The sequence below is a fragment of the Canis lupus genome, chromosome 10 (genome assembly GCF_003254725.2).
Source record: "Canis lupus dingo isolate Sandy chromosome 10, ASM325472v2, whole genome shotgun sequence".
NCBI lineage: Eukaryota > Metazoa > Chordata > Mammalia > Carnivora > Canidae > Canis > Canis lupus.
This window is the reverse complement of record NC_064252.1, coordinates 47,116,576-47,134,427: the sequence shown is the minus strand read 5'-3', so window position 1 is coordinate 47,134,427 and position 17,852 is coordinate 47,116,576. Positions and strand designations below refer to the sequence as shown.

At 41.8% G+C, this 17,852-nt stretch overlaps 2 protein-coding genes across 7 annotated transcripts in view; one reads left to right on the top strand and one right to left on the bottom strand.

The window, feature by feature from the left end:
- DYNC2LI1 (dynein cytoplasmic 2 light intermediate chain 1) overlaps window positions 1–17,852 on the bottom strand; it is a 59,342-nt gene that overhangs the window by 2,486 nt on the left and 39,004 nt on the right. The window lies entirely within an intron of this gene.
- ABCG5 (ATP binding cassette subfamily G member 5) overlaps window positions 1–17,852 on the top strand; it is a 48,907-nt gene that overhangs the window by 22,777 nt on the left and 8,278 nt on the right. For 2 of the 5 annotated variants that reach the window (XR_007413597.1, XM_049115489.1), the window contains exons 6-14: window positions 444–576; window positions 2,108–2,247; window positions 2,816–2,945; window positions 3,403–3,616; window positions 3,699–3,904; window positions 4,711–4,849; window positions 9,533–9,718; window positions 13,904–14,016; window positions 16,448–16,518. Coding sequence is in view for 3 of the 5 variants with exons in the window: in XM_049115489.1 (XP_048971446.1) it covers window positions 444–576; window positions 2,108–2,247; window positions 2,816–2,945; window positions 3,403–3,616; window positions 3,699–3,904; window positions 4,711–4,849; window positions 9,533–9,718; window positions 13,904–14,016; window positions 16,448–16,518 (1,332 nt within the window). In the remaining 2 variants the exon portion in view is untranslated. Of the gene's footprint in view, window positions 1–443; window positions 577–2,107; window positions 2,248–2,815; window positions 2,946–3,402; window positions 3,617–3,698; window positions 3,905–4,710; window positions 4,850–9,532; window positions 9,719–13,903; window positions 14,017–15,134; window positions 15,817–16,447; window positions 16,519–17,852 lie in introns of those variants that run through there. The other 3 variants (XM_035695913.2, XM_025465320.3, XR_007413596.1) reach the window with 2 other exon arrangements.

Here is a 17,852-nt window from a genome sequence, read left to right as displayed (position 1 = left end):
AACCAAATTGGATTTTTTTTTTTTACATTTAAAACATTTATTATAGTAAAATTTCAAAAACCAAACATTTTTAAAAAGCTGCATTGTACCTATGCTTTTAGGGGATTTTTCTGTATGCTGAACTTAAATGCAGCATCTGAAAATAGGAGTCCAGTGACCTCTCCATTGTTTTCTGGTGAATTTGCCTGAAACAAACATAGTTTTTGCTGCTCTAGAGACTTTTGAAAAATAGTTGTATTACTTATTTTAACCTGACACATGTATTATGATTAAGACCAAATTGGATTTTATCGTAATAGGCATGTTGTTCCTAGGGGGTGGTGAGCCTGAAGGTGGCCTGAGGACTTAGGGGAAGCGTGTTGCCTCTCCCATGTCATCTGCACGCCATGAATTGGAGCAGCATCCCTGCAGTGACCAGCCTTCCTGGACTCTGTCTCTTACAGGTGGAGACAGTCATGGTAGAGCTGAGTCTGAGCCACGTGGCAGATCGACTGATTGGCAACTACAACCTTGGGGGGATTTCCAGTGGCGAGCGGCGCCGGGTCTCCATTGCAGCCCAGCTCCTCCAGGATCCCAGTAAGTGGGACCCAGAACCATTACTACTGCTGCTGTCTTCCAGGGTCTGCAGACATTTTCCATTCTTTTTTTACAGTCTCCGTTTGGAAAGGGGTTTGTGTGGAACTGACATCATTGAGGTTTTTCAAACTGGGGACCCAATTTCTTTGGAAATGCTACATAGTTCCTGATGCTGTTCTACCATCCAAGTACAAAACAGCTCTTGGACTTGGAGACACTATATTTGTGTTTTAATATGCAGTTAGGGTCTTCCATGAACACAGGCCTCTGGTCTGTCCATTCTTATTAGAGAAGCACCACTGTGGGTGCTATGGAAAGCCAATGAGTTTGGGTGTGACTAGAAATGGCAGGAATTAAAGCGGGACTTTGATATGCAAAAAAGTGTATATTTTGGAGAGAGGAGCTATCAAGATGGGGTAGCCAGTTACCTGCTGCTCCTGCTGGGTTTGGTCATTCTCCCTACCACTGGGAAAATCCCAGTTCTTAACCATCACCTGGAAGAGGACATGTTACCCCTGGATACTCCACTGGGGCACACTAAGACTGCTTGCTCTCCAACTAGTGGTTGGTCACTAGAAGGCAAAGAAGAGGGATGTTCACAAAGAGCCCTTCTCACTTCCTGGGTAGAAATGGCCACAGTTAAACCTTCTAAAGAATCTAAATGCCTGTCCCACCTAAGAATTTGTTTTATGGTGCAGAGTTTTTTGCAGTGCAAAGACTCTTAGTGTTGGAAAGTGCTCCACATGAAGATTATGTCTTTTTTTAAAAAATATTTTTATTTATTTATTCATGAGAGACATAGAGGCAGAGACATAGGCAGAGGCAGAAGCAGGCTCTCTGCAGGGAGCCCAATGTGAGACTCAATCCCAGGACCCCAGAGATCATGCCCTGAGTCAAAGGCAGACGCTCAACCGCTGAGCCACCCAGGCGTCCCTCTTTTTTTTTTTTTTTTTTTTTTAAAGATTTTATTTATTTATTCATGAGAGACACAGGGATAGAGAGAGGCAGAGACACAGGCAGAGGGAGAAGCAGGCTCCATGCAGGGAGCCCGACGTGGGACTCGATCCTAAGACCCCAGGACCATGCCCTGGGCTGAAGGCAGGCACTAAACCGCTGAGCCACCCAGGGATCCCCAAGGTTATGTCTTTTTAACCAGCCTCCTCTCAGCCTTTTGAAAATAACTTGGTGCCTGCTCGCCAGCCCTTGTTCTTTGTCATGGCCCTTGGGACAGAGCCCAGACAGTCCATAGTACCATGTGAGAGGCCTGATCTTGTTGCTGCTCTGTCCCCTCAAGGATTAAGGCCAAGATGTGCTCTGGAGCTGGGAGGTGGGTCCTCTGAGGTCAGGTTCCTCTGCCTGGGCTCAAGCTGAAAGCCAGTTTACATGCAGGTACTTCTCACAGGGCACTGTTTAGATAGGGTAAGATGGGATGGGATAAGACATCTCAGTAAGGAACTGTTCAAAATTCTGAGTTTAGAGCAGAGCCCAGTCTTGTCAGTGACTCAGAAGCCTGACCCTTCCTTGCCTGCAGAAGTCATGCTGTTTGATGAGCCTACCACGGGCCTGGACTGCATGACAGCAAATCAGATCGTTGTCCTCCTGGCAGAGCTGGCTCACAAAGACCGTATTGTGATTGTCACCATCCACCAGCCACGCTCCGAGCTCTTCCAGGTGAGGGGGGCTTTTGTTTCTGCTTACTTCATCAAGAGTGGGTGTGTGTTGAGCTGAGGATCGTGAAGTAGAGATTAGTACTTGTCAACCAGAGCATTTGGGTCCATTTGGGACCTGATATGGGAAGGGTGTCTACCATGTACCAAGTACTTTCTATGCACTAGTTCATTTAGTACACATAACAATCTTATGAGGTGGGTATCAGTATTGTCACTTTACAGAAAAGAGATTCAGAAATTATGCAAAATGGAGTCAAGGATCTAAGATAAAATAAACACCTTGTCCAAGGTCACTCTGGGAACATGGCTGAGCCTCAAACCCAGGTCCACTGCCCAGGTCCAGGAGTTCTTGTCCTTTCTGGGTGTGATGCTGGGTCCAGGCCAGATGCGGATGATGCACAGTGGCAACGCAGGCTGAAAAAAATAGGGACATACTCTCTATGTCCCCAGTGGCACAGTAAGAATACTGATGCATGGCCACGATCAACAGGGACTGACTGCTTGGAAATTTATTCTCCAGAAGGATACGGTGAACTGATACATACTAATGCCATTGATTTTCCCATCAGCTCTTTGATAAAATTGCCATTCTGAGCTACGGAGAGCTAGTTTTCTGTGGGACACCAGCAGAAATGCTTGATTTCTTCAATGGCTGCAGTTACCCTTGTCCCGAACATTCAAACCCTTTTGACTTCTATAGTAAGTTTTTTTCACACTTCCCATCATGAATATTCACTCAATTTTATCATCTCAGATTTCTGCATAGGTATCAAGAGCACTAGTGGATTTTATTCTTCCTTTTGTTTTGGTGATTTCAGTCTTTAAGGAATTAATTTGGTCAGGTCAGTTAACTTTGCCATAGATGACCTATCAGAATGAGGTGGGGGATCTTTCTTAAATTGCTGCATGTCCACTTTGTCAGAGAAGAATCAGCTTCTAAAGTCTCCCAGACAGCCCCAGTTGAATCCTCAGGGTCTTGCTGATAGTTTTAAGATACTCTGATTTTATAGGTAGGCATGAACAACAGGTGTTTTCCTGATGGGATGAGGTATTAGCTAGTACTCCTGAATCAATGATGAAGCATATATTATTAGCCATTGTACATATATATGTATTTAAAAACACATGGGTCATTTCTTTTGGGGGAAAAAATTAGTGGACCTGACATCAGTGGATACCCAAAGCAAAGAACGGGAATTAGAAACCTACAAGAGAGTCCAGATGATTGAATCTGCCTACAAAGAATCAGCAATTTATCGCCAAACCTTGGAGAACATTGAAAGAACAAAACACCTGAAAACATTACCAATGGTTCCTTTCAAAACCAAAGATTCTCCTGGAGCTCTCTCTAAACTGGGTGTTCTCTTGAGGTAAGAGCCTCACCCTGTTTTAAGTGGTCAGATACCCACCAATAAAAGAAAAGGGATTAAAATGGGGTTGTTTGGCTTTCAGGAGAGTGACAAGAAACTTAATGAGAAATAAGCTGGCAGTGATTATGCGTCTTGTTCAGAATCTGATCATGGGTTTGTTCGTCATTTTCTACCTTCTGCGGGTCCAGAACGATGTGCTGAAGGGTGCTGTCCAGGACCGTGTGGGTCTCCTATACCAGTTTGTGGGTGCCACCCCATACACAGGCATGCTCAACGCTGTGAATCTATGTGAGTGCCTGTGCCCAGTTCACCCCAGGGGTGGGGAGGGCACTTCCTCTCTTCCTGATCATCTCCCTTCTCCAGCTGGCATCTTATCTTGTAAGACTCCACCATTATAAGAGGTATTTTGCTGAACTAAACTTGGCCCTCTCTAGATTCTCTCCCTGGCAAAGAGTTAACTACTGAGTTACTAACATCTTTGTGTGAATTAGTTGATCAAGTAGATCTCTCTGAGGGTTTTTAAGGGTTCGGGAAAACAAGAAGTTAGGGCTACTGATGGGGCAGGGTTTGGGAAGAGATTTTTAAAAGATAATTCCCATTATCCCTATCTTGGCAATTAGGGTGTGCAGCCTGAGGTCCAAGATACCTGCCAATTTTGTACTGTTATATTCTTTTTGAAGCCTATTTTAGGACAGCTAGCACCCATTTTTCAAATTGAGTGAGGATCCAGAAACACCACCTAGTTGCCTGGTGTTCTGTACCAAGACCCTGCACAAAAAGAGGACAAAGTACCTCACATCATTCGTGACCCTTTTGCACGTGTTCTTGAATTTGTGACGACTCTCCCCTGACTTTAGAGAAGGAAATAAATTATGACAGTTTTTGCAACCATATTGTAATTCAAGTACAGTAGATTTCTGTAGGGGGAAGTGTTTACAGTTCTGTGGACAGCAGGTCTCCTCTTTACATGACTAGGGAGCCCCAGCTCGTCCCCATCATCCAACCCTGACAGAACTCAAGTTCATTCTGGGCTAGCCCTCCCCTTAGCTCTGTGGCAGTGACCAGCTATCCTGAAGCCTGTCTTCTGTGCCCAGTTCCTGTGCTGCGAGCTGTCAGCGACCAGGAGAGCCAAGACGGATTGTACCAGAAGTGGCAGATGCTGCTGGCCTATGTGCTCCATGCCCTCCCCTTCAGTGTCCTTGCCACCATAATATTCAGCAGTGTGTGCTACTGGTAAGGGGGTGTTCAGAGGTGTTCAGTCCTGGGTCTGGCCTCCTGGGGTCTCCAGGTGGCCCTGGAGATCTTTATTTGCCCATCAGTGCCTAGTACAATATCCTGTCCTTTAAGACAAATAAAAAAAGCCAGCTGGGGCCACATGGGACCTGAGAGCTGACCAGCAGGACTGCATGGTGCTAGGCACTGCTGTGTCCCACATCCTCTGCAGGGCCTGCAAAGAGAAGGTTGCCCTGAAGTAGTTGGGATCCAGGAGCAGAGGCAACCAGCAGCTGTTCAATAGCAATAGAACATGGCTCCCAGGGGCAGCCCGGGTGGCTCAGAGGTTTAGCGCCACTTTCAGCCCAGCACCTAATCCTGGAGATCTGGGATTGAGTCCCACGTCAGGCTCCCTGCATGGAGCCTGCTTCTCCCTCTGCCTGTGTCTCTGCCTCTCTCTGTGTCTCTCATGAATAAATAAATAAAATCTTAAAAAAAAAGAAAGAAAGAAAAAAAGAACATGGCTCCCAGGCTCCTCCTAGCTGGAAGGGCAACTCTGCTGAGGTTCCACCTACAACCTCACAGTTGGGCTGGCGTGAGGGGGCTTGAGCAGTTGGAAGAGCGGCTTTGGGAAGGGGCACATCCCTGTTGCTCTTAGGTTTGGATTGATGGCTTCTTTCTGGTTTTTGTTAGAACTTTTAAAAGATATAAATCTAAGAATGTGTACTTATTTGCATAATTGTCATCAGAGGGAGAAGTATCTTCCCTGTTCCCCATGGCTTTCCCTTAGGAAAAGATGGGGGTATTACCTGGTATTCTGTGACTCTGGTAGTTTAAAGGTGCCCAGCTTGTTATTTGGAGAACTTCAGGCAGTTCTTGGGATGCTTTCTTCAGGCCAGAATTCAGAAGCAGGTGTTCCTAACATAGCCTTGTATATAGACCCATGATACATTACATGAAAATAATTATTATGAATTAAGTGATATGTAAGCAAAAGACAAACCAGGGCCTAGTGAGTTTGAGCTCCCTGATGAAGAGTGGGAAGGTCTTGGGGTGGGTGTTTAGAAGTTGGTCTCATTCTGGAGAGAGACAGAGGCAGAGCCACTTGCTCCGAGTTAGCAACAGGATGGGTTCCCCACCGAGGGTGATGGCAGGGACCATAGGGCCTCCCTGCCTGCCCTGATGAAGCCTCGCTATTCTCAGACACTCAGGAACATTGAATCTCTAATCCATGATGTAAACCACAGGTTTGTCTAGTTTAAGCTGAATGATCCAGAAGATTTTAAAAATCTGATCATTTTTGAGTAAATCAAGTTTGGCTGAAAATTGAAGATGTTGCTAATTTAGAATCTTGCTACTCAGTGTGGCCCATGGACCAGTGTCAGCCTTACTTCGGAACTTGTTTAACATGCAGAATCTCCAGTCCAGCTACTGAATTGGGTTCTGCCTTTAAAAGGACCCCCAGGTGGTTCATATGCACTTAAAATTTGTGAAGCACTGATTTTGAAGACCATATAATATTTGAAAAAGTGCCGATGAGAAAGAAAGTACTTTAAGATTTGAGAAAATAGGGCAGTTTTAAACTAGGCTCAGTGTAAGCACACAGGTCATGACTATTTTTGATAAAAAGGCATAAAAGAGTCATTTCCAGTGGCAGCAAAGCTGTTAGCAATGTAGCAAATTCTTTGATAAATGACAGAAATATTTGTTGAATGCCTACTAAGTACCAGGCATAATACTAGGTGCAACAGAAGACTCAAAGAGGAGTGAACAGAAGGTGTTGCCTTCTGCACTCAAGCTTGCAATTCTGAAATGTAAACATCTCCGAAAGCTACAGTGTTTTTGTAACTTTTAGCAGCACAAATGACCTGAAATAAGTGGCAAAATCTCATCTGAACTGACATGATGTTCTTTATACTTTCCCCATATCAACACAACATGCTTGATTATAAGTGGAGTCCCCGATCCCACTGTGACAAGTATGGTCTATGCAGTGTACAGCCTTTCCAAAATCTGTAAATTGCCACATTCCAAAACACATCTGGCTCTAGAGTATTTCAGATGATGGATTGTAGGCATAAATCTCCAGATGATTTTAAATTTTTTTTAAATTTTTTTTTAAATTTATTTATGACAGTCACACAGAGAGAGAGAGAGAGAGAGAGAGAGGCAGAGACACAGGCAGAGGGAGAAGCAGGCTCCATGCACCGGGAGCCCGATGTGGGATTCGATCCCGGGTCTCCAGGATCGTGCCCTGGGCCAAAGGCAGGCGCCAAACTGCTGCGCCACCCAGGGATCCCTCCAGATGATTTTAATTCAAGAGAGTGTAAGATTAGTATTATAAGGATGCACAAACACTATGCTGAGGAATATAATAATAATAACTAACACATACGGAGCACTGGCTATGTCAGGCACTAAAGGGTTTTAAATGTATTAATTCAGATAATTGGCTTGCAATTCTATAAAGGTGGTGCTATAATTATTGTTTGTAGATGAGCAAACTGAGGTACAGATGGAAGTATCTTTTTCATTTCACATCCATTATCCAAGTTAATTACAAAGGAGAACAAGAGCCCATTTGGTTGAGAGGACAGCTTGAGAGATGAGCATTATTCGAATGGATAGAAAAGAGAGCAAGGGCATAAGTTCAGGAGCAAAAACACATAAGACCTTTCCAGAGAAAGGTTCAGTTGTGCTGTGAGAGAAAAGGGTTGGAAGGAGTAGTGAAAGGTATGACTGGTCCCTGTGGGGGGGAAGGTGTTGGATGTCAAGCTAAGGGGCTGAAGTGGATTTGATAATGGAACATAGGAGAGGGTTTTGAACTAGGGAGTGACCCATCTTTCTTGGACTCTGGAGGGTGAGGCTGGCTTGCTTTGGCAGCAGACTAGAGGTGTGGTATATCCATTCATATTGCAGAGCTTCATGGAGGTAAGGGATCAGATTAAGAGGTCATTAGCAGTCTTCCAAAAAGGATCGTCAGTAGTGTGATGGGGCTACAAGTCAGATTCACAAGAGAACAAGTAAAGAAGGAGGTAGAAGAAGCAGATGTTGCTTGAGAAGCTTGATGGTATAGGGTAGGATGAAAAGAAGGCAATTGCTCACATAGTTATCAGGCTCAGGGAGTGGGTGTTTTTAGGATATGGTAAATAACACCATCAGGAAAAACCGTTAGATTGAAGAGTAGATGAAACTATAGCAAAATAGGAAAATTCACAGATCAAGTTTCGAGGGGAGTGCAGGGTAGGGATAGGGAATCAGGATAACATGAAATCAGGGAACAAATGGATAGGATCAACTTGGCAACAATAGGAGGAAAAGAGAGAGAATGAGCACAAGACATGGAAGATGAAAAGTAGAGAAGATAAAGATAGCAAGAAATTAGTAATTGAGTGGACGGGATAATTTAAAGTAGAGGTATAGATTAGCCATGAGGGACATGTCATTGGAACCCAGTAAATGGAAAAAATTAGGGGTCTAGGGGTTCAGGTGAGGCAGAGCAGATTTGATTAGTGCTGAGGAATGCCTTGTTCAGCACACCTTCAGGGAGAGAACTTAAGTGAAGAACCCGGATCTCTGGGTGTGGGGACTGGTAGGCAAAGACAGAAGGGGGTAAGGACCTGAGGTAGGAGAGATGAGGGATGCCCTGATCAGACAGCACTTTCAGAATCTGAAATCTTGGGAAAATAGAACAGTTCTGAGTAACATTTAAGTCCAAGACATGGTGAATGATGAAGATTAGGTAGATGGAGCCATGGGAACTGGTCAGGTTGCCTGATTAGGAGGCACTGATGTTGATGGTTTATCAGGAAGGTTAAAGACCTTGAGGATAAATGATAGTGGGCAGGAGTGCAAAGACTGACCCTTGTCCAGATGCTGTAAAATCATTAAAGGTGAGAGAATGCCCTAAAAGCCACAAAGGGTTGCACAGGGAAAGAGAATTAATAGTAGAAGCAAATTCATGATTTGTGGCCTTGAGTGGTAGGGAGGCATGCATCTAAGACGTGCCAGCTCCTTTTCCTTACTGTACAAATGCAAGAAAGAGCAGCCATGTCTAATGGTTGTTGGGGACACGCTATCACCAGGGAAGTGTATTTAGTGGAAGGAATATAAGAGTGAAGGGGCATGGATGTAGGGAAGTCTGTTCACAAGAAAATGGGGATCAAGTCTGTGGAAGGAGCTGGTAGAACAAGAAACAAGAATGGAGCAGACCTGAAGGGCTAATTCACCAGAGGCAGTGAAGGGTTTTCACATTGGCAACCATCCCACGGTAACAGGGATGGAGGGGCAGAGCGGCAGGTCGAGTGAGCCTTCAGCACTGGGAGAGTAGGCTAGGCTAGTTAGGGTAGGAGCACGGCTAGCTAAGCAGAACATGGTTATTTATGGAGAAGCCTGGAGAGTTCAACACCTCCACTTACTGCACCGATTGTGAGCATTGTTTAAGTATTAATATTTTCCTCTGAGAACTGAAGGAGCTGTAAAAGGGAAAAGGTGGCACACTAAGTCGGAGCCAACAGAAACAGTTTGTAGTAAAAAAATGGTCTCAAAGGGTGTCTCTGTTCCAAAAGGCCTTTCAAGGAGTTTGGCTTACCCTGCAAACTCTTCCCACCCATTAACCACCATGGACTTATTCATAGAAGGCACATGTGGTATTTTTCTTAAATAATCCCTGGAGAGGAAACTAAAGACTTTATGTATTTCTAGGACTCTGGGCTTGTATCCTGAGGTTGCCAGATTTGGGTATTTCTCTGCTGCTCTCTTGGCCCCCCACTTAATCGGTGAATTTCTAACTCTTGTGCTACTTGGTATGGTCCAAAACCCAAATGTGGTCAACAGTATAGTGGCTCTGCTCTGCATTGCTGGGATACTTGTGGGATCTGGATTAGTAAGGTAAGATATGACAGTTTGGGATTTTCGTTGACTATCTGTTGTTAATGAATCACTTGATAACAATAGTTATAAGAAATTGCAGAGAAGAGCTGTGTGATACTGGCTAAAGGTATTGCCTTATGATCTGGAGTATTTAGTACTTATCATTACTGTTTAGACCTTGAACTGTTTACCACGTGTTCAGTAAAATGTCTTCACACTGAGAATCAAGAAATGACAATTTAGGCATGTTATCCATATGATTCACAGATAGTTAACAAGAGGAGGAAAACCAACCCATCCTCCAGAAAAACTCACAGCCTATCATTACAAGCTAAATAGCATGTATTTAATTCATTTCTGCTCTGGCACTGTGGAGTCTCTCTCTGTTCTGGTTCTCAATTACTGGTTTCTTTTAGGAAGTAAGAACAGTCAGATTAAGAGCTTGCATGACAAAAGACTGATCAAGAAAATATCAGGACTAGAAGGATACATACTAAATGTTACCAGCAATTATTTCTGGGTAATAATGTAGTTTAACTTTTTCTTATATTTTCCCTTATTTTTATGAATTTCTATAATAAAGCATCATTTTATAAGACAATATATATGTCCACATACATACATTTAAAAAAAGCAATAGCAGAAAGGGTGGAGAATTTTAGAAGAGTGCTGGTGGTCCCAGGCAGGTGATGTGAGTGTCTATTAAGTATGCTAAGGGTCCCTGAGGAAATGTGAAGGTGGCTATTTCTTTGACTTAAAAACAAAAAAGCTCAGAGCATCTACTATATGTAATTACATTTATATATTTATATATTTAATTATTTAACTCTTAGAGCAATCCATGTTTCAGACTTGACTTCTAGTCAAACTACTATGAAGACTCCCAGGCCACACGTGGCTCCCTGGAGAGAGCTCTGACCCAGGAGTCAGATACTTCCTCTACCATTTATCTGCCACATGACCATTGGCAAGTCACTTTTCTATCTAAATTTGCTTCTTCATTTATAAAATGGAGCTAATGATCTCGGCCCTACCAGCCTCAAGGGAACATGAGAAACAAATGAGATAATAATCAACAGGAAAGCACTTCATAAGCTGTACTGAATTATATAAAGGCGAAAATTACAAAGTGAGCTGGTTTTGATCAGTCAAAATTACAATGCCATTATTACATTGTGTTAAGTGATTGTTAACATCTATAAAAAATGCACAAATCAAGTCACCCCAAGGGTAGCCAATCAAGCCAGCAAGGTATAGACCCAACACTGGGCAGGATCTCCTCTTGAATATTTGAATTATTACCTGCTCCAGTCACTCTGGCACTATTTTGTGTATTTGGTTTGTAGAAAAAGGAGATTCATTGTTTTGAAAAGAGAGGCAGTGGCCAGCATTATCAAAGGCTCTTGGGTTTTTTGCAAAACCTCAACATCCCAAGGCTTCATCTGGATTCTGCTTCCATCACTGAACTGAAACTCTGCTCTCGGGGCACCTGAGTGGCTCAGTGGTTGAGCATCTGCCTTTGGCTCAGGTTGTGATCCCGGGGTCCTGGGATTGAGTTCCACATCAGGCTCCTCACAGGGAGCCTGCTTCTCCCTCTGTCTCTGGCTCTCTGTGTGTTTCTCATGAATAAATAAAATCTTTAAAAAAGAAACTGCTCTTCAAGGGCCACATCAACCTCTTAGTCATAAAGTTCATATTCTTCCCTCAGGTCATCACCTTTCCTGACTGCCTTCCTGCAATATTTGCATTTTTGGCTGCCTTTTCCTTTAAACACAAACAGAAATAGCTGCTTTGTGCTTACAAAATAAATGCAAGTTCTTTGGAGAAAAAAGGTACACAATACAGAACTGTATAAGGAAGAAAGTAAAAGTTACCTTAAGTATCACAACCTTCAGTTAAATTTTGTTGTGTATCTTGCTAGACTTTTATATTTAATGAAAATGAGATTGCACTATTGTGAAGAAGTATGCATTTAACGATATAATGTGGACAGTCCCACATCAATAAATTTATTTTTTTATATTTTTTTTATAAAGAACATGTTTCTTTTTTTTTAAGATTTTATTATTTATTCATGAGAATACACAGAGAGGAGACAGAGAGAGAGGCAGAGGCACAGGCAGAGGGAGAAGCAGGCTCCATGCAGGGAGACAGAGAGAGAGGCAGAGGCACAGGCAGAGGAAGAAGCAGGCTCCATGCAGGGAGCTCGACGTGGGACTCAGTCCGAGGTCTCCAGGGTCATGCCCTGGGATGAAGGCAGGAGCTAAACCCCTGAGCCACCTGGGCTGCCCCACATCAATAAATTTAGATACATGGTTCCTTCCTCTCTAAAATGCTCCAGATTTCTATGATACAGCCTGATTATCCTCCTGTGTCTTTCACAGACCTGTTTGTGTCCGTTTGCCACCCATAAAGATGCCTGCATGCTGTTCCTTGGCTAGATTAGCTCTCTCTGAAATCCCACTATATGTCACTTCTGTTGCAGCTTTCCTTTCAAAGGATGGCAGCCTCTGGAGGACAGTAGCGGTGCCTCATTCATTATAGTTCTCAGTGGCTGGCCCAAGCCCTTGAACCAAATAGGTTTGCAATAAATATCTGAATTGAGTGAATGAATGACTGCTTTCTCTCCTGGGACTGCCTACACATCGGATCAATCACCAACTTCTGTTGGGTTTCTTCTTTGCTTCCAAACCACAAATACATGTGGAGCCTTTACATGTATTCCACCCTGTGTGGTGCACTGCAAGATGAAGTCACATAGTTCCTATCTTAAGAGAGGAACCTTCTGGCCAGCTAGGCAGCCAGCCTGTTATGGCCATCATCCTGTTGCAGGCCTTTGTCATTTTATACTTGAACTACTGCTGAAACAGTTCCCTTTTTGCCTTTCTGCTTTTCCTAATCTGCCCTTATTCCATCCCTCTAGTTGCTGGTGCAGCGTTTTCTTAAAACACTGATTTTATGGTCTTTCAATGTCAGCCCACCACAAGGCTCTGAAACAGCAAGTTCCTGTCATTCCAAACTCAGCTCCCACTGCTTCAGATCCTCTGTTTCAGCCCTTCTGGCTCATTTGGCCCCATATGCAGTCCTTGACATGCCTGTGCTCATACCATCCTTCCTTCCTAGAATGTCTTTCCTCTCTTCCTTCCTTCCTTCCTTCCTCCCCAGGTTCATCTATCCTGTCCTTTCCAATTAGCCTCTCGATTGGCTGATTCAATTTTGTTCCTTAGAACATTGCCCATAACTGAAAGTCATGGGGTTTGGAGGCCACGTGGGAATAGGTAAAAACCATAAATACGAAGTACAAGAATGTCATGGACATGTGGTGCTGGATTATTATACTTGGCACAGATTGTTTACCACTGTGTTTTTTTTTTTAGTCTTAAGGATATATATTTTCTGTCCCCAATTACATTGCGAGTTCTCTAGGGGTAGGGTACTTCTTTGAATTCCTCAAGCACTTAGAACTAGTGCCTCACAAATAAAAAGATTTAATCCATATTTGTTGATTGATAGAAATTATATAGTGGACAGAGGAAGCCACAAGGTCAGCATGAAGTTTCTCCTAAAAGAGACTGAAGAGGGAACAGAGTTCATTTTGAACATCACAATGAACATCTGCTGTTCTCTCCATCCTCTCCCCTTATATCATCGTTAATTCTCACTTCACAAACTAGCTCCTTCAAATCTCTATTTAATCACAAATATCCTCCTCTAAAGTGATGTGTTAGGTGTGTATTTTCTTTCATGTTTATATCATCGGTGCTTATCAAAAAAATTAGACACCAATCCATCATCAGGGGATTGTTAAGGTTTCTACTATAATGGACCACTGAGCTATAATTAAAAATGATGGAGTGCTATGCTTACTGACTTGGAAGGCTGTCTGACACATGTGTTTGGTTGAAAAAAAAGTAGGTTAAAAAAGAGCATGAAGAGTGTGATTCCCCTTATGTATAATTTTATAAACACATACATATACACACGTTACATGTATCACCAAAATTTTAACCAGTTATTTCTGGGCAGTGGTATATTTTTGTACTTCTCAGTATTGTTTGATGTTTTTCACAGCACAATTTTTATAATGAGCGATAAAAACTATATTAATAATGGGAAACATAGAAAGGCGGCGGCTTTTCTTTTCACTTGGTAGGACAGTTACCAGAGACTACTGAATTTTAGCCTGCTCTCTCTTTTCTTCAGAAACACAGAAGAAATGTCCATTCCTTTTAAAATCTTCAGTTATTTTACATTCCAAAAATACTGCTCTGAGATTCTTATAGTCAATGAGTTCTATGGACAGAATTTCACTTGTGGTAAGTACTCTGTTTTAGAATATTATTTTTACATGTTACTCTGAGGAAGCAATTCCCTGAGGGAAATGTATTTTTTAAATAAAAGCTATGTTTTATAATAGATTTAAAACCTTGTTTTGAAATAAAAGTCTAACAGTTTCTCTGATTTTTAAAATAAAAGTCAAGTTAGTTACCCGTCAAAGGCCAACAGCTCAAGTCACTCTGATGTTTTTAGAAAACAGTAGGCCTGGGGCACTTGGCTGGCTCACTCAGAAGAGCATTAGACTCTTGATCTTGGGGTTGCAAGTTTGAACCTCACACTGGGGATAGAGAGTACTTAAAAAAATAAAATATTTAAAAAATTGATAGACCTAATGTACACCAGGATAAACTTTAGTATACTCTGGGTGGAATCTGTTTTTAAGATTTATTTATTTGAGGGAAGGAGAGAGAGCGCATGCACATGAATGGAGAGCGGCAAAGGGAGAGCGAGAATCTGGAGCAGACTGCACACTGGGTGTAGAGCCCCCCACAGGGCTCCATCCCATGTCTGTGGGGTCATGACCTGAACTAAAACCAAGAGTCAGTTGCTTAAATGACTGAGCCACCTAGGCGCCCCTGGAATCCGTTCCGAAGAGAACAGGTTGAAGCAGGTTGCAGTGTCTTCTCGTTCCCTAAAATGTATGTAGTATATAGCTGAGTAAGCCATTTTTGGCAAAAGTCTGTTCTGCAAGCCCATGAGAAGCAGTGGGAGCATAACCAGTTCCTTCTGGCCATGGAAATCCCAGGCCAATCTGTGAAGGCAACTAAAGAACAGGGCAGAATTTAATGGTTGTTTTAAGTAGTTTTAGGTGGTAATAGCAGTAACTTTAGGATATTCAGTACTAGGTGATCATAGTGATCATGATTTTTTCAGTACTGTTGTAAGGAATTTACATCCCAAATGGAAACAAATCCATTTCCATCTCAAAATGAAGCTAGGACCCAGAACACTATTGCTTCACCTAATAATGAGTTCTGGGCTCTCTAAAATGTCCTGTATCTTTCATAATGACAGGAACTTAGCAGGCAGTTGGTAAATACTTGATGAAAGTACCTGGGACACACCATATCTGACACTGTCCATCTTTTCCTGGCAGGCAGCTCAAATGGTTCTGTGACAACTAATCCAATGTGTGCCTTCACTCAAGGAATTCAGTTCATTGAGAGAACCTGCCCGGGTGCAACATCCAGATTCACAACCAATTTTCTGACATTGTATGCCTTTATTCCAGTTCTTGTCATCCTAGGAATAGTTGTTTTTAAAATAAGGGATCATCTCATTAGCAGATAGTAAAGAACATTGCCACAAAAATGGAACTTAAGCCCAATTGTGCATGACTACTTTGAATGTCTGAAATAAGAAAGCCATATGTTTCTTGATAGTACATCTTAAGTCTTTTAACCACTTGAACTCCATCTGTGCCCCCCTCAGATCCATGCTGGCCTTGAATGATAGTCTGACTTGTAGGACATGGGCTATTTAGAAATTGTGAGTGGGCTAGTCCAAAAATGTAAATAGTAATAACTTACAATCTTTCATAAAATTATGGGAGACTAGTGTGACTGTTTTCTTTGTTCTAGACACAGAAAAATAGGTCAGTTAAAAAATTATGCTTACAGGGGCGCCTGGGTCAGTCAGTGGAGCATGCAGTTGTTGATCTTGAGGTTGTGAGTTCGAGCCCCACACTGGGTGTAGACTAAAAATTTAAAAGATCTTAAAAAAATTGTTTACAAACAAAATTATGCTTACATTTAATAAAAGATTTGGTGAGAAGAAGATATTTGAATGGTTACTGACTGTAAGTAACAGAAAAGAGTGTTGTGGGTTCAAGTGAAGCAAAGCATCATGCAGAACTGGGTGGGAATGCTTCATCATTGAAAAATCCACATTTATTTGTACACGTTTACATGAGGGTCTGCGTTACCCAATCACACTGAAAGGATGTTGGACAGATGCTGGATGATGAAGACCCCTGATACAGAATACTCAGGGATTTTTTTGGGAGTTAAAACGTTCAGGAATGGGCTGAACTGAGAACACAGCATGCCAGACAGACCTCGGGTAATGTTTTTAAATATTAGTTTGCTATTTTTCTACTTTTCCCTTAGTTTACTTACAAAATCAAAAGTGAATGTTACTAGATAAAGTGTATGCACTGAGAAATGACATCTTTAATGCTAAAGAAGAGGGGTTATTTGAAGTCCATAAAGATAAAATGTTCAACTGACATCGAAAGAACCAGGTTACACACACAGAATTCAGGTTCTTGAATCATAAAGAGAAAAAGATGCTGACAAATACAAATAGAGATACTTGTATTACATAATTTTAGGGATGAAATGATGTATATAGAGGATTAAAAATGGGTTCTGTACTAAATGACTGATTATCTTTCTGGTTGATCTTTAGGTAATTCATGTACAAGTCTGAAAAGACCCTGTCTCAATGTTACCATGGTAATGCTGAGGGAGAACATCTTAGTGAGTACATGAACTTGTTCAGTTGCTGTGACCTAACTTGCAAAGAATGATAAATTATAGCATTTGAAATGTCTCACACTGTAGCAGAAAAGATCATTTCATTAAGGAAACCACAGTAAAATTCTATTTCTTAGAACAGTATTTAAGGATCTGGAGACATTGGCAAATTACCAGAATAGTATTGTCAATTTTTATAAAAGGTCTCTGACACTGATGATTATGGTATAATAGTTACATAATGCCTTACAGATTATATATGTCACATCAGTTATAGACAATTCTGCAGATGATAATCTATTAAAGTAGTTCAAAGAGAGTCCCACAGGAACCTCTTTTGAAATCGCTGATTTCAACTTACTAAAGATATGGGTGTGCATTGTAAGTGGAAACATTTCTACTATTCATATGCAGATGAATTTCATCTAGCTCAGAAACATTTGGAAAATTGACACAGCACGTGACTTCAAGCTATTAAATGTTAGTGATACCATCTTAGAAAAACACAATGACTTTCAACATGTGACAGTCTATGTCTCAAGTCAAAAATGGACAGTGATGTGTAAGACAATCAAATTATATAATAGAAATTTCTATTACTATTGTGGAATAGGCTGTTTCTTCCCACCAAGTCAGTGGATGTTTCTGAGATGATACTGTTCACTATTAATTTAAAGGGAGCTCTTTCTCCACAGCACTTGGGCAGGGTGCCTGTCTGCACCTAAGAATGAGGTTCTTTGGAAACGTGTTGAATCCTGTTGTCAGGAGTGTTAGAAACCACATGCACTGCTAAGAGTTTATGAAGTCTTATTTCATTGCAGTTATCAGGGAGTTTGCTCTCCACTCAGATACCACTCATCAGTTTTGGTGTTCTTGGGGTTAGTAAGTGTGCTTATTTGAAGCTGGGTGTATGGTTTATTACAGTGAACATATTTTATGGTGGAAATGGAAGATCACAGAATAAATGACTTTCTTGGTAGTGATAATTATATTTACTCCAGATTGAACTTGGCTAGCAGGCATACAAATCATAGATGGAGAAGGCTTTTTAAAAGCCTTTGGAAGTGATCTTCCAATATTACCAATTCATTAATTTTGGCCTGCTTTCTGATAGAATATCTCCTTAAATTTACCTGTTCTTCAAAAACTTTTACCGAAAATAAGTATGTGAGAATCATTAGAGCTGCCTGTACCCCATTCCACACCCGCTGATTCAGGGTCTCTGGGTGTGGGAACTCAGGAGTATTCATTTTATTTTATTTTTAAAGATTTTATTTATTCATGACAGAGAGGGAGAGAGGGGGCAGAGACACAGGCAGAGGGAGAAGCAGGCTCCA